This window comes from Lemur catta, chromosome 4, assembly GCF_020740605.2.
Source record: "Lemur catta isolate mLemCat1 chromosome 4, mLemCat1.pri, whole genome shotgun sequence".
Classification (NCBI taxonomy): domain Eukaryota; kingdom Metazoa; phylum Chordata; class Mammalia; order Primates; family Lemuridae; genus Lemur; species Lemur catta.
In genome coordinates this window covers 19,116,325-19,133,059 of record NC_059131.1, presented here as the reverse complement: position 1 = coordinate 19,133,059, position 16,735 = coordinate 19,116,325, and the positions used below count along the sequence as shown (strand labels likewise).

General features: G+C 41.3%; 1 protein-coding gene across 1 annotated transcript in view; it reads left to right on the top strand.

Annotated features, from left to right (window-relative positions):
• OTOF (otoferlin) overlaps window positions 1-16,735 on the top strand; it is a 90,246-nt gene that overhangs the window by 7,164 nt on the left and 66,347 nt on the right. Inside the window, 1 exon segment of the mRNA XM_045549210.1 lies at window positions 9,099-9,157. Within this exon segment, the coding sequence (XP_045405166.1) occupies window positions 9,099-9,157 (59 nt within the window).

Sequence of the window (16,735 nt, the reverse complement as noted above, 5' to 3'; positions counted from 1 at the left end):
CCTGCTGACTGCTTTCTGCCGGGATTCATCCACCCCCTAGACACTGACTGTCTTTGTTTCTATTTTATTATTTTTTTTTTCAAAGCAGGAGGGCTCATCTGCTTAGTTAGAGATCAGTTTTCACTCACTGGCTCTTTTTGTTAAGCCAGAGTTTAAGATGAAGTCAGAATTACAGTTTCAACAATATTTTTGTCCCATTTGAGAGTATAAAAAAAAGTCATCTTCCCATCGTGCCTCATTATATCCTCAGTGCCTGGCGAGGGATGGACGCTCTACGAGCTTGTGGATCACTGGGACCATGAGCTCCTCCAACTGCCACAGCAATGGGGAACCTAGGACCCAGCAGTTGCTGAGTGTGTGGCTGGCACTGTCCAAGGCTCAAAGGGAAACACCACACTCCTCCTCTGCCTCAGTGTTAGAGTCTGAAAAATGGGAACCAGAGGTACCAGTTAGTTACACAGCAAAGTCAGAATTTGAGTGAGCACCTGGAAGAAGTACAGGTTTGAGCTGAGCCAGAGAGATGGGGTTTATAATCCCTGCCCTGTCCCTGCCTCTCAGATAAATCCCTGACCCGAGCCTGAGTTTCGGTCATGTATACCTGGATGTTAACAGTGTGGGTTAAAGGAAGTAAATAAGCAGAGGCAGAAATAATTGAGTAAGATTTGTGGAAAATAAAGGTGGACAGTTACATGGGACCTACATTTAGCTAAGAAATGGGGGAGATAGGAGGGCAATCTCCTGTGGGAGGCCCAGGGACTCTGTATCCCAAATCTGGCTCTGTGACACTGACGATTTTCACAGAGTACGTTATTTAAGAACCTTGAGGAACAGCTGCTTTCCTGGACAACTCTTTTTGAATTGAATTTCTTCATTCCACTGTGCCATCAACTGTCATTATAAAATTGATGATGTGTTCCTGACAAGGACAAAAAATTGTTATTATAAGAGATAATCACAAACAACTAGACAGGAAAATCATTAGGGATATAGAAGATTTGACAACACCATCAACCACGTTGACCTAATTGGCATTTCTAGAACATTACACTCCCAAACTGAAAAATATAGATTCTTCTTAAATGCACATAGAACACTCACCAAGCGAGACCGTATGCTGGGCAATTAGCCAAGTCCCAATACATTTCAAGACTGACATCTTGCAGAGTATGTTCTCCAACCAAACTGGAATTCAACTAGAAATCAATAACAAGAAGAGTATCTTAAAAAGCCTCAAATATTTGGAAATTAATACCCTTCTTAAAAACCTATGACCAAAGGAGAAAACCAAAGAGAAATTATAAAACATTTCTAAATGAATGATAAAGAAAATACAACATATCAACATTTATAGTTTTAAATACTTAAACAGCAGAAAAGAAGAAAAGCGTGCAGGGCATGGTGGCACGTGCCTATCGTCCAAGTGACTAGGGAGGCTAAGACAGGAGGACCATGTGGGCCCAGAAGTTCAAGGCTGCAGTGAGCTGTGATTGTGCCACTGCACTCCAGCCTGGGCGACAGAGTGAGACTCTGTCTCTAAACAAACAAACAAACAAATAAAAGGAAAAAAAAATTGTAAATATCATAATCTAGGTTTCTGCCTTAAGAAGTTACCAAAAGAAGGACAAATTAAACCCAAGTCTTGAAAATATTATGCTGAATGAAAGAAGCCAGACACAAAAGACCAGCTATTGATTGTATAATTCCATTTACAGTCAAGTCTTGCTTAACAGTGATACATTCTGAGAAATGCATCATTAGGCGATTTCATCATTGTGCAAACATTATAGAGTGTACTTACACAAGCCTAGATGGTGTAGCCTACTACACACCTAGGCTATATGGTTTGGCCTATTGCTCTTGGGCTACAAACCTGTGCTGTAATCAATACTGCAGGCAACTGTAACACAATGGTAAATATTTGTGTATCTAAATATATCTAACTATAGAAAAGATTAATAGAAAATTAATAAAACCAGAAGTTGTTTCTTTGAAAAAATTTATAAAATAGATAAACCCTAGCAAGATTGGTTAAGAAAAAAAAGCAAGAATACACAAATTACCAGTATCAGGAACGAAAAAGGGAATGCCATTACATTAAAAGGAAAATAAGGGAATATCATGAATATCTTATCTTAATAAATTCTACAGTTCAGATTAAATGGACAAATTCTTTGAAAAACAACTTAGGAAAACAAACACAAAAAGAAATAGAAATTCTTAAGAACGCAATATCTATTCAAGATATTGAATTTGTAATTACAGTGATCACAACAAATAAACTTCTTTCCAATAAAGAAAACTTCAGGTCTAGATGGTTTCACGGTGTATTCCAGAAAACATTTAAGGAAGAAATGATACCAAGCTTACACAAATTCTTTCAGAAAATAGAGAAGGAAGAACACTTCCCAACTTATTTTATGATAACAAAATCTGACAAAGATCTTACACAAAAAGAAAATTAGAGCCCAGTATCTCTCATAAGCACAGATGTAAAAATCCTTAACAAAACATTAGCCAACTGAATAGCATTATATGAAAAGGATAATTCATCATGACAAGGTGAGTATTATCCCAGAAATGCAAGGTTACTTTAAAATTAGAAAATCAGTGAAAATATTTTGCCATATTAACACAATAAAAGAAAAAACCCCACATGATTATATCAATAGATGCAGAAAATTTGACAAAAATCTAACACTCAGTCATGACAAGAATTCTTAGCAAGCCAGGAATAGAGGGAGATTCCTCAATCTGATAAAAGACAACTGCAAAAAACATCTAGCTAACATCACGCTTAATTCAGAAATAACATTAAGATCATAAGCAAGGCAATGTTTATGATCCACTCTCACCACTTCTATTCAGCATTGTATTGGAGTTCTAGACAGTGCAATAAGGCAAGAAAAAGGAAAAAACTCATAAGATTGGACAAGAAGAAGTAAAACCATCTTTATTCACAGAAAACTACATAGTAAATCCTGAGGAATCTATTTCAAAGCTGCTACAATTAATGTGTGAATTTAGCAACTTTTCAGGTATCTTATTAATACACAAAAAATATTTCACCAAGATGTAAAAGACCTCCACAGTAAAAACAAAACAAAAATGCTGAGAGAAATAAAACAAACTCGGATATATAGAAAATATGTTCATGGATTGGAAGATTCAGAATTGTTAAGATGCCAATTCTCTACAGAATTTTTTTTTTTTTTTTTTGAGACAGAGTCTCGCTCTGTCGCTTGATCTAGAGTTCAGTGGCACCATCATAGCTCACTGCAACCTCCAACTCCTGGGCTCAAGTGATCTTCCTGCCTCAGCCTCCCAAGTAGCTGGGACTATGGACATGCGCCATGACACCAGCTAATTGTTACATTTTTTAGTAGAGACGGGGTCTCGCTCTTGTTCACGTTGGTCTCAAACTCTTGAGCTCAAGCGATCCTCCTGCCTCGGGCTCCCAGAGTGCTAGAATTACAGATCCTCCTCAGCCTATTCAACGTGAAGATGAGGATGAAGATTTTTATGACGATCCACTTCCATTTAATGAATAGTAAATATATTTTCTCTTCCTTATAATTATCTTAACATTTTCTTTTCTCTAGCTTACTTTATTGTAAGAATACAGTATATAATATATGTAACATACAAAATATATGTCAAATGACTGTTTATGTTATTGTTAAGGCTTCTAATCAACACTAGGCTACTAGCAGTTAAGTTTTGGTGGGGTCAAAAGTTATACATGGCTTTTCAACTTCTTAGGGGGTTGGCACCACTAACCCCCACGTCATTCAAGGGTCAACTGTATTTGATTATAAGGTTAACTAGAAAGTTATAAAAATCAAGACAGTGTGACATTGACCTAAGAGTAGATATACAGACCAATGGGACAGAACACAGTGTCCTGAAATAAATCCTATAAATATACAATCAATTGATTTTCAATCAACATGTTAGGTATCTAGAAGAGATAGCTATCTATGAGGGTAAAAACTGAACTTCAAATTCCTACCTCATACCACCCACAAAAATTATTTCAACATGGATTATAGATGTAAATGTAAAAACACTATAAGCTTTTAGAAGAAAATATAGAATATAACTGTTATATTCTTTGGTTAGGCAAAGATTTCTTAAAGAAAATTTAAAAAACACTAGACATAAAAAAATTTCACTAAAAAATTGATAAATTGGATTTTTTAAAAATTGAAAACTGCTGTTCATCAAAAAAACAAAGAATATGAGAAGGCAGCCACACATAGGAAGAAAATACTCACATTTATCTGACAAAGGACTCGTAGCCAGAATATATAAAGAGCCCCTATAAATCTATAATAAAAAAAACAAATGATCAAATTTTTTAAATAAGGAAAAGACTTGAACAGATACACCACAGAATAAGATAGACATTTGGCCAATAAACATATGAAAATGTGGTCAACATAATTAGTCATTACAGAAAGGAGAATCAAAATTATGAAAAGATACTATTTCACATGCACTAAAATGGCTAAAATGTAAAACTCTGACCATAACCAAATGTTGATGAGAATGTAGAATAACCGAAGCTTTTTTAATATTGATGATGGAATTGTGAAATGGTACAATGACTTTGGAAAACTGTTTGGCAATTTCTTATAAAGTAAAATGGACACCTACTCTATGACCCAGCAATTCTGCTCTTAGGTATTTCTCTAAGAGAAGTGAAATTAGAATGTGTTCACAAAGAGACTTTTATAAGAGTGTTCACAGCAGCTTCACTCATAATAACCCGACACTGGAAGCAACTCAAGAGTCTATCAACAGAAGAATGGATCAACAAGTTGTGGCATATTCACACAATGGAATATTACCCAACAATAAACACGAATAAATTGCTGATATATGCAACAACATGGATGAATTACAACAACATTACATTGACAAAAAGAAGCCAGAGATAAAAAAAGTACGTTCTGTAAGATACCATTTATATGAAGTTTAAAACAGGCAAAACTAATCTTTTGTGCTAGAAACAAAAGTAGAGGAGCTGGAAATCAACTGGAAAGGGCACGAGGGAACATGTTGAGGAGATAGAAATCTTCTATATCTTGACTGTGTGGTGATTACACAGGCATACGCATTTATTGAAACTCACTAAACTGTACACTTGAGATCTATGAATGTCAATTTTACCTCGTTAAGAAAAGAAGAGATAATCACAGCTAAAATACCTGAAACTTGAAAAAAAATTACATAAGATGAGGGAAAAATGGTTTCTGATCATATGCTACTAAAGATAAGCTACAAATATAATTCATAATAGAAGAGACCGATTTTATACTTAGCAGGTAACTTAAAGGTCTAAAGCAAAAGCAGGACTCTTCCGTAGAATGATAATAGCTTATTTCTTACTGAGCAATACACCAGGCTCCAGATGCTGTTCCAAGCACTGTCATTTCCTCCCCTGTACGGATAAGGAAACTAGGGCAAGGAGAAGTTAAGTATCTTCTCCAAGGGCACACAGCTAGGGCTTGAACTCAGGCACTCTGGCCCTAGAGCCTTGACCTCTATACTCTGCCCCTGTGCTTGTAAGGGACTTGAGGCTTTACTCAGACTTTCTCAAACACAGTCTCTTGGTGATCCTCCCAACAGTCCCAGGATATAGGCTGGTGCCAGATAATGATCCCCAGCTTACCAATGACGCTGAGACCCCAAGGGGTTGGCAGCTCCAGGCTGCACACCTGGCTCTTTTTCCTGCACACAGGGGTGCCTCAGCCCTGCTTCCTGGTGCTCTGTGGTAGTAGCTGGCCTTCGAAAGGAACAGACTTGTCTAAACTTGGGAGAGTGGAAATACAGCAGGGCCACACTCAGAGAGCCCCTGTGGAGGGAGAGAGGGCGAGGAGGTACCAGGACACGGACATGGGAGAGTTGCAGGAGAGGATGGGGCCTTGCTGAGCTCTCTGCAGTCCATCCCTGGCACTGCATAAAATGGGACTTTGCTGGTTTTAAATGAGTCACAAGCAGAGTATTTTCCTCTATTTCTCAGCGCACATAGGGACGACAGTAATGACAGGCATTGCCGGGATACGGACCAGAGGGCTGGGTCCTGGCAAAACCAGGCTGTCCCTGAAAATAGTCTCAGGACCTTCTCCTCCCCCTTTAGATGGCTCGCCACTTCACCCTCCACTCTCGTGGGCCCCCAACCCCTTTCAGTCTTCCTTTGCAGGGCTGGTCCCTGAGGGCAAACCTTTCACCGCCTCCCCTTCACCCTCGGGACTCCCCTGTCCTGTGTCCTGCTCCGTCTGGGCTCCATTCTCTGCTCCCCACTTGCAAACATTTGCTCCCACTGTTCTCTCTGCCTGGATTTCCTCCTCCTCCCTTCGCCCCAGTCTCTCTGCAGATCTGGATTCCATCTGGTGTTCCAGTGGCGATGGCCATGCCACTACAGTGCCTTTTTTGACCTGCTAAATTGGGAGTCACTTCTCCTTTTCCTGTGTTCTCACTTTATACTTTTTGCATGCCAGTGACCAAAGTCTGCCTCATGTAATAGCCTTTTCCACGCCTCACATATTCCCCTCTGGGATGTAATAAGCTCCTAAAGACATCAGCCAGATTCAAATGATCCCTGTACAACTCCCCTCTGCTAGGGCCAAGTGGCAGGGCAGACACATGCCAGGCGGAGAAGACCCCTGTGGCCCGGGGAAGTGAATGAATGCACATGGGCTAGCGGCTCTGTCCCCACTCACCTGCTTTTCTCAAAGGTCTGGCTCTAGCAGCATAAACCGTCTGGAAGAGGGAGCCATTTTGTGCAGATGGGACATTTTGTCCTTTAAATCACATCACATGGAAGGCTAGCACACCACCCTGCATCTGAAACAAGCGCTGAGCTCGCCTTCGTTTAGGAGGGTAGCTGCAGTATGGATGTTTTAAAATGGCGAATGACATAAAAGTTATTTCTATTAAGCTCTGGAGCACCTGAGCCCTCCAATCGGGAATGGGTATCTCTGATGCCATGGCATTTATTACACTTTAAGCACAGACTCTGCTGTTCATACTCCATTTATTGACTCAGGGAGTTTATTTCAAACCAAACAGCTCAGCTGCCTCGGAAGGAAGGAAGGAAGGATGCTGTTCAATTTTCCCCATCTGACCTCCTCAGTCGATCTGCAAAAGCCTCTCCATGCGAGGAAGAGGCTATTTTCTTTCAAGCTTTATTCTCAATCTTCCCTGTGGTAAGAAAGGTGATTAGCTATTGGGATTTTTAATAGTTTTGTCTGAAAGCCATTTAAAATGAAGCAGAAATGTCAACAAAACGATGTTGAATGGAGTAGATGTTAAGTGGAAATGAACTTGAAACGAGAGATGAGGTTAGTAATCCCACTGGTAACTTGGCACAGACAATGGAAGTCCCTGGCTCTGCTTCAGTGAGCACAACAGGGCCACCCGAATGACCCCTGCCCTTGTTCGTATATACCAGCCTAAAAGTGGTTCTGCAAAACTGCTGAAAGACGTTTTGTCTTTTTACTAAGTTGGCCTTTCCACTCTTTCTATATAATTGACTTGTTTTGGCAAAGCTTTTTATTAATACCTAGATGTAAATTATAGGTCATCCTGTTTGAGAATATCTAAATTCCCAGGGCCTGAGACAAAGAGATTTTAACGCATTTCAAAACAAATGTATAACTTCTACAATGGCTTATTTCTCTGTATTTTACTTCCTCTCTAGCAAGGCTACGGGAAGTATGCAGGTGGGGAGGGTTTGAGCCTGGGTGCTTCATGCACGTTCCAACCACCTTGGGGCACCCCCCCCCAACCCTGCCTGCCCCTCCCCCAACCCCTCCCACCCAGGTTGCTCAGTTTTCCCTCCAGGAGACCCTTGAGGACAGCCATATCTGAGGCTTATTAAGATCTTCTCCGATGAAAAGCCCTTTGATTACTCAGAGCAGCAGGGCCCTGAGATGCCCCAATGCACAATATGTCTACCTGATTCTCAGTTTATATCGTGTGCTACTTGGCGGAAAAATTAAAAGAAGCTTATAGCTCAGGCGCCATCTCTCATATTTCACTCTCCTCCCCTGGATGGCTTGGGGTTTGTCGTTGAGAGTTTTCGTTTTGATTTTTTGTTTTGTTTTGTTTTCCTCCTGCTAGCACTAACAATTCTCTTTCCCACCTTGTCTACTTCACACGGATGTTCCGTGCATGTAGCGTCTGCTTTACAGCTTCTTCCTCATTCTCTCAGCTGCGAGCCCTCCCCACATGCCCTGGCCCCCAATATACACACCCGCGTCCTCACACCATCCACCTTCCTCTGTTTCCAGGGAGCTGACATCAAACCCCTGCCCTCCTTGTCAGAGGGGGGCTCTGCATTGAACTAGGAGGAGCTCCTGGGTCATGAAAACTTGGAGGGCGCTGGAGAGCTCTTATTAAACAGATGAGGCCAAGGAAGCCAGAGGAGAGAGGCCCCCTTGTTCCTAGAGGACACAAGCTGCTTCGCCGAGCCTCCTTCCTAACCCAGCCCCAGTCCCATCCGGGGGAAGGTCAAAGGGAGCTTTTGCCCCTCCAACCCCTCCTTGGCCTACAAGGGACAACAGTCTGGGATGTGACCAGCGGTCCCAGGCCCCGGTGTGGGCCGGAGCCCCTGGTGTGGCTGCAGACCCAGTCAGGGGAGGAGGCTGGGCTTCACAGACCCCCGTCTGCAGGCAGCAGCTCCCCCTCGGGACCAGGCTTCTGCACAGGGCAGCAGGCCCAGGGTCCCCAGCAGAGAAGGGGAGGCTGCAGGGGAGGCTGAGAGAGCCACTGGACAAGCAGTGTGGCGGAGGGAAGAGCCCTAGGGTCTGCTCCCACACCCACTCCCACCAGCAGGGCCTCCTGCGCTCCAGCATCCCTGTGCGCAGAATGCAGATAACAGCTTTTGACCTGCCTACCTCCTGGGGCTGCTGGAGGGTCAGGTGAGGGGTTACTGGGGACTGGGCTGGAGAGAGCTGCACAGCCCTGAGCACCCACGGTTCACGACAAGAGCTTGCGAGTCAGATGCTCTTGGGACAACTGCCAGGTTGAGGTCTGACCTATGCTTGTTGTCTAGACAGGTCTGACTCCAGAGTGTGCTCTTCCCCCGACAGGGCAATCCTTCTACTCCCGCGTCCTGGAGAACTGCGAGGAGGTGGCTGACTTCGATGAGGTAGGGTGCCTGAGACTCCGCTCCCTCAGCCCTAAGCCCGGAGGGCAACCAGCACCCCTCCCTGCCTCCTGCGGGCACACACTGGCCCCAAGTCCTGGATAGCCGCATGCTCAGAGCCCCTCATCTCTGGCTGCTTCCTGGAGGCGGTGGCGGCGGTGGGAGGGTGTGGAGGAGCCTCTGCCCGAGAGAGAGGCCTGTGCACACAAAGGACAGCATGCCAGGCCCACCTCTGCCCGCTTGGGCCCGTTTGTAGGTGCTGTAGGTGCTGTAGGTGCTGTAGGCCTGAACACAAGCCACCGGCTGAGGGCCCAGGAGGGTGAGAGGAGGGGATTCCTCTCCAGTGTTCCCCAGAGCCCTCGGAGGACCCAGGCGAATGCCACCTGGGCTTCTGACAATGCCAGTCTCACACAGACCTCACCCCTTTGTAAGAGCAATTGGGGCGCCTCTCCCACCTCAGCCACCAAAAGTTTCCTGTGATGGAGACACTGGGACACACACAGAGTGTTTCCCTCAGAAAGCTTATTTTTTCTTTTGAACCACAGGCTCAGGGAGTTGAGCATGTAAGTCATTTGCCCTGGTTTCTGGCACACTGTCTCATCAGTGCCTACAGGACCTCGCTCTTGTTTTTATGCACATATCTATGTATGTATTCCCTTTTCTCCCCACTCTTTCCCTCCATATACACCTCTCTGATGTGTTTAATGTGTATCTTTTAGTTTCCTATGTATTCTTGCAAAATGTGTACTGTCGTCTTGTGAACATATGTTTGTGGATTTAAATAGCGACGTGTTAAATATTTCTTTTTCTACTTTTTTCCACTGTGCACTATTTTTAAGTTCCATCTGTGCTGCTACATCAACCTGTTGCTTCTCCCTGATGCATAGTACTCCATGGGACATACCCAACACTGAGGGTGACCAATCATCCTGGCTTGCCTGGGACTGAGGGCGCTTCCGGGACACAGACTTTAGTGCTAAAACTGGAAAAGTAGAAAAGTCTTGGGCAAGCCAGGATCTTTTGGACTTATGTCCAAAGTTCCCTATATCTCTGGGATATACACCGGGATCTGGAATTGCAGGCTCCTAGAGGATGCATACGCTTAATTTGACCTGGTATTTCCACCAGCAGTGCATGAGGGTTCCGGTGCTCACCTCCTCATCGACCCCTGGTGTTTTCCAGCTTTCTGATGTTCATTAGTGCAACAGTGACATGTCATTGTTGTTTTAATTTACATTTCTGATGACTAATGGGTTTGAGCATCTCTTGATAAGCCTTTAGTCTTTTATTTTCCTCCTCTATAAATTACCCATCCAAATTTCATGCCTTTTTTTTTCCCTATTGGGATAGCTGTCTTTTTCTTATCAATTTGCAAGAGTTCTTTGTATATTTTAGATATCAACCCCTGTTGGTGCAGATATTGAAAATATCTTCTCTCAGTCTGTCATCTGTCTATTGACTTGGTTAGTTGTGTCCCTTGTTGACTTGAAGTCTTTCATCCTCATGTGCTTTCAAGTTTTGTTGAAGTCTTTCTCCTCCCCTAGGTTACAAATATATTCTCTTACATTTTCTGATTTTATAGTTGTATCTTTTACATTGTATGTGGTGTTAGGTAGGAGTCAGTTTTATTTTTTTTTTCCATATAAGGAGCCACTTTACCTAACATCAACTTACTAACCAACCATCTTCTCTCCACTTACTGCATATTAAGTCTGTGTCTGAGTCTTCTATTCCATCCCGTTAGTCTATTTTGTTGTACTTGAAACTCACCATGCTGCTCTTTTGTATGTCTTAGTATCTGATGAGGCAAGGTCTCTCTCCTTACTCTTCTTTTTTTAAATTGACCTATATGGGGACCTTTACTCTTCCAAATAAATTTTAAAGTAAGTTTTAAAAGTTCTTCCAAAAACCAACTGGGATTTTGATTGAGATGGCAATGAACTTAAAAATTAACTTAGAAAGATGTCCTTTTTTATGGTGTTAAATTATCTATTCAAATTATCTACTATGCTTTACTAGAGTTTTAAAGTTTTCTACATAGAAGTCTTATATATTTTTATGTATAAGGAGTCTTACATATTTTATTATGTTCTAGATATTTTATGGTTTTGCTGTTATTGTGAATGGTATCTATTTCTATTATGTTTTTTTAAGTTGATTATTACTGGCATAGAGAAATGCTTTCATTTCCTTTGTAACTCCCTTTTCCATCCAGCCACCTTGCTGAACTCCCTTATTGGTTTTAGTAGTTTGCGTATTGCTTCTGTTTTTCTTATATCTCTAGATCATATTATATACAAAAGAAGTGTTTTCGGTCTTCCTTTCCAATTCTTACCCCCTACTTCTTTATCTTTCCATAGAGCATTGGCCATGATCTCTGGTTCTATGTTAAATTATAATGGTGACAGTGTTCCCAATATTAAACGAAATAAATGCATCTAAAATTTTATCAAATACAATTGTCATAGTGGGATTTTACTATTTAGCCTTGTCTTACTAGTTTACTAAGAGTTTATATTATAAAGGTTATTAAAACTTATCAGAAGCCTTTTCTGTATTGATTGAGATAATCATAATTTTATTCCCTTATATTTCATAATATATTCATTTTTAATACATGGTTAGATTCAGTTGGCAAAAACTTTTATTTAGGATTTTTGAAGCTTTGTTCATAAAATTTTCTGGCCTAAAATGTTTTGGAACAACACGTGGAAGATAGGAATTACTCTTCCTTCACATTTTGGAAGGCTCAAATGTAAAAACACTAGCCTCTGGACTTTTTGGGGAGGGAAGTTCTTTGACTCCCCTTTCAATTTCTCTCTGTCTTCTTATGCCAACTTTGGAGTTTATATTTTTCTAGACATTTTTACATTTCATTTAGGTTTTCAAATTTATGAGCACATATTTGATCATAGTTTTGAAATTATTTTTAGAACATTATTGTACCTATAGTTATTTCACCCTTTTTATTCCATATTTTATTTATTTGTATCTTCTCTCTGTTTTTCTTGGTCAGTCTTGCTAAAGATATGTTTATCTTATTAATTTTTGTAAAGAACCAGCTTTTGGCTTTATTAATCTCCCTGTTGTTAGTGTTGGTGTCTCAATTTCATTGATTTCTGCCCTTTTCTTAATTATTATTTTTCTTCTGTTTCTTTTATTTTGTTCTGTGGCTCTTTTCCCAACTTCTTCTTCTTTTTTTTTTTTTTTTTTTTTTGGAGACAGAGTCTCGCTCTGTTGCCCTGGCTAGAGTGCCATGGCATCATCATAGCTCACTTCAACCTCAAACTCCTGGGCTTAAGCGATCCTCCTGCCTCAGTCTCCCCTATAGCTAGGACTACAGGCATGCACCACCACACCCAGCTAATTTTTTTCTATTTTTAGTAGGGATGGAGTCTCACTCTTGCTCAGGCTGGTCTCGAACTCCTGAGCTCAAGTGATCCTCTCACTGCAGCCTCCCAGAGTGCTGGGATTACAGCCGTGAACCACCGTGCCCGGCCCCAACTTCTTGAGTTGAGTGCTAAGCTTATTAGTTTTAACTTTTCTTCTTTCTTAATAAATGTATTTAAAGCTATAAATTTTGATCTACATAAGGATTTAACTGTGTCCTACAAATTTTTATATGTAGTGTTTTCACTAATATACAGTTTTAAACACTTCTTCTATTCCTTGATGACTTTTTAAAACCTGAGATATATAGTAATGTTTTATTTAATTTCCAAACATATATGACTTTTTCAGTCCTCCTTATTTTATTCATTTCCAGTTATTCTGCATTATGATCAAAGAACCTAGTCTGTATATTAATTCTTTGGAATTCATTGAGGCTTCTATTATGGCCTGATTCATGGTCATAAATGTTCCCTCTGCTTAAAAAGGAATGTGCTCAGTGTAGAGTTCTATATATAGCTCAATATAAGCTCAAGCTTATATAATATTACATAAGCTCAAGCTTATGAATTACATTATTCAACTTTTCAATTTTTTTTTTTTGCTTATTTTTCTCTGCTTGATCTGTCAGTTTCAGAAACAGCTATAATAAAATCTACAACTATAATTATTTATTTGTAAATTTCTCCCTGTAGTTCTGTTTGTTATTGCTGGATATATTTTGAAACCATATTATTAGTTGCCTATATGTTAATGATGGCCATATATTCTCATCTGTTTTTCCTTTTACTGGTATAAAATATCCCTTCTTGTCCTTTATGATGTTTTTTGCATTAATTTCTGTTGTGTCAGGTATTAAGATTGCTATCTCAGCTTATTTTGGTTCATTTGCCTTGTATATCTTTTTCAATCCTTTTATTTTTTGTTATTTTTTTACATTCAGTTTTATTTTTAATATTTCTGTGTTTTTTTTCTTTCTAGTTATTTTTATTTATTTTTTTTAATTTCAGCACATCATGGGGGTACAAATGTTTAGGTTACATATGTTGCCTTTGCCCCACCCAACTCAGAGCTTCAAGCATGTCCATCCCCCAGACGGTGCATACCACACCCATTAGCTGTAAATATACCCATCCCCTCCTCCCACCTCCCACCTGCCCGACACCCCCTGAATGTTACTACTATATGTACACATAAATGTTGATCAATTAATACGAATTCGATGGTGAGTACATGCAGTGCTTGTTTTTCCATTCTTGTGATACTTCACTTAGAATGGGCTCCAGCTCTATCCAGCATAATACAAGAGGTACTAGATCACCACCATTTTTTGTGGCTGAGTAGTACTCCATATTTTTGTGTTTTTTAATTTAAGTGTATCTTCTTAGGGCATGTATTATTAGATACTATTTACTTCCCCAATGTGAGAGTCTCTGTCTTTTAATTAAGGAGTCTTACTCACTTCCATTTATTACAATTGCTATTATTAGGTTTATTTCATTTTTTGTTATTATTTTTTCTCTGAGTTTGGGAACATTAATTTTATTTCTATCACCACTTTATCTTATATTTTCCATTTACTGTACTTTTTGTTTGTTTATTTCTCTTTTTCTCCTTTCCAGCTTTCCACTGGATAGGTTGAGTTTTCTTCTGTAAGTTGGAAAGTTATATATTTTATTTTTATTTCAAAATAGTTGACCTTACTAATTTATGTATATTTATTGCTAGTTCACACAGATCAGTAATGATAGTTTCCCCCTAATATGACAAGTAGTTTAATACTCTCTCATGCCTCCTTGATTTCCCTACCTCAGCCCATCCTGCATGCTGATAATGTCTAGAGTAAAATTTTAATTCTAGATTCTTATGGATGTGTAATCTCTTTTTCTTTTGTTTGTCCTCACCTTCTTTTTGCTTCAAGATAGCAATAGCCTTTACCAAGATCTTTGACTTTTTTTACTTCTCATATCTCCTGAAGTAGCTCATGGATTTATTTCTCTTCTTGTTTGAGTACTTCTTCCAAAAGTGTTTTCAATTCGGGTCTTTGTATTACACACCTTATAAAGCTTTGTGAATCTGAGAACATTTTTCTCATTTCTTCAAATTTGAATGAGAGTTTCACTAGATATAAAATTCTAGGTTCCAAGTTCTTTTTCTTCACAACTTCAGAAATATCATTCTACGTTGCTCTTGAGAACCTCACGGCCATGTGGTTCTTGTAGTTTTATGCGTGATCTTCCCTTTCTCTCCGAAAAAAAATCTATAATTCTTTTGTCTTTGATATTTTTAAATTTTATTTTAATGTGTCTAGTTGTGGGTTTTCCTTATTTTTCCTGTTTTTCACTATTTTGTGAGACCTTTCAAATCATGGGTTTTCCTCTTTTGTTCATTATAGAAAATTCTATCTCCATTATTTTTTCAAATATCACTTCCGCTCAGTTTCTCTGTTGTCCTCTCCTCTGCAGCTTCTATTATCAGATGTCAGGGCTGCTACTTCTGCTTCTCGCTGCCTCGTATCTGACCTTTTATGTTGTTCATCTACTAATTCTTTCCTTCTGTCTTCTGAGGGTATTCTTCATACTGATCTTCCGATGTTCTAATTTGTTCTTCTTTTCTTAATGATTCCTTGCCCTTTTTTCCTATTGCTAATATATTTCTTGATAGTCCATTTATTCGACCAGTCCTACTCCAGTTGGTAAGTGCAGTCCAGTGCGCTGTCTTTCTCTTACAGGAGATGCACTCTTCCAGTGTCTCCTTATACTGCTGGGTTCAGGTTCCCCCAGTATCAGCCACTGTCTGGTAATGCATTTTGGGAACAGTCAAAGGCCAGTCTGTGTCAGTCCCTCGAAGCTGAAGAGAAGGGCAGGCACGGGCACTGAGGTGGGGGGCCAGTCACCACAGAAACATTGTTGACCACCCCACCCAAGTCAGGGTCTCCTCGCCGGACCTATAAGGGGAAACACAGGTGACAGAAGACAGTCTGGATTTTTACCAGACTAGCTCTAGGGTTCCATGAAAGGAGATGTGCACTATTGGTCTATCAACACCTATTTTTCTCCATCCTCACCCCAGCAGGGCTGTTGTCATGATTTTATCAGGAGGCAGGCAACAGTGCCCCACGGGGATGCCAGGGAGAGGCAAGAGCAGAACTCACAAAGCTTTCCTGCAACCTGTTGCCCCACTGCCTTCTCCTTGTCCTCTGGCCCAGGCTGAGCACCTTCATCCTGATGCACTTACCAGCTCCAGCAGCCTTCAGTCTCCTCAGTCTTCTTGCACTCTTGTCGATTTGTCTGTTACTTTCTGGAATCCATACTTCCCTCTTGCTGCTCTAGTTTCTCTAGGGTTGACTTTGGGGCAAGAACCAGAAGCCTGAGTCGCCATCTTGGCACAAACTGGAAGCTCTGTTGTGACCTGTGAATCAGTTTGCCCCTTCTTCCCCGGGCTTGCCTCTCACGTTCGGCTCTGTTTGGGCTGGGAAGGGGCTCATGGCAGATTCTTCTCCTTGAAGCTGGCCACTGCCATTTGGCTGAGCCTCCACCAGGCTGAGGGGCCACCTGGAACTAACCGTCTTCCCCCCACCCCAAAACCAAGCCACACAGTATAGCTGTGTCCTTGGCCCAGAGGTGGAGGCAGGGGAGCAAGGCCTCAGCCTCCTCACCTGGGCTCAGGAGCAGCCATTGACTGGCATGGCCCCACACTGCACTCCCCCAGCCACTGCAGGGTCGCTGTTGCTGCTGCCTCCCTAGACATCCCCACTGCTCCCTGGGGCATTCAATTCCTCATTTAACGTGAATTCCCAGAGCTAAGGAGTGTTCTGCTCTGACCTCTCCCCTTCCTGGCTGTGAGACTTCCAGCCTCGGTTTCTGAGCCTCGGTCACATTGGTCAAATGAAGGTCTTTGCAAAATGATGGACAGAATGAGGAGTTCTTGTGGTAGTGGAACCACTGCTGCAAACTAAGCCAGCTATCTAGAGGCCTCAGGCTCGCCCCGTTACACAGCCAGCCTGGTCTCCTCTGCTCCCCATTCCTCAGCCAGGGCCTGGACAGGGGAGGGGCTGGCAGGGTGAAGATGCAGGCGGCCTGGCCTAGTTTATCCATCCTGACTCCCTGGTCCACTGTCCCCAATCCACCAGGCATAGCATCCAACTCCCTCTCCCAAGACTCCCAGGGGACATGTCAGCCCAGGCATCCA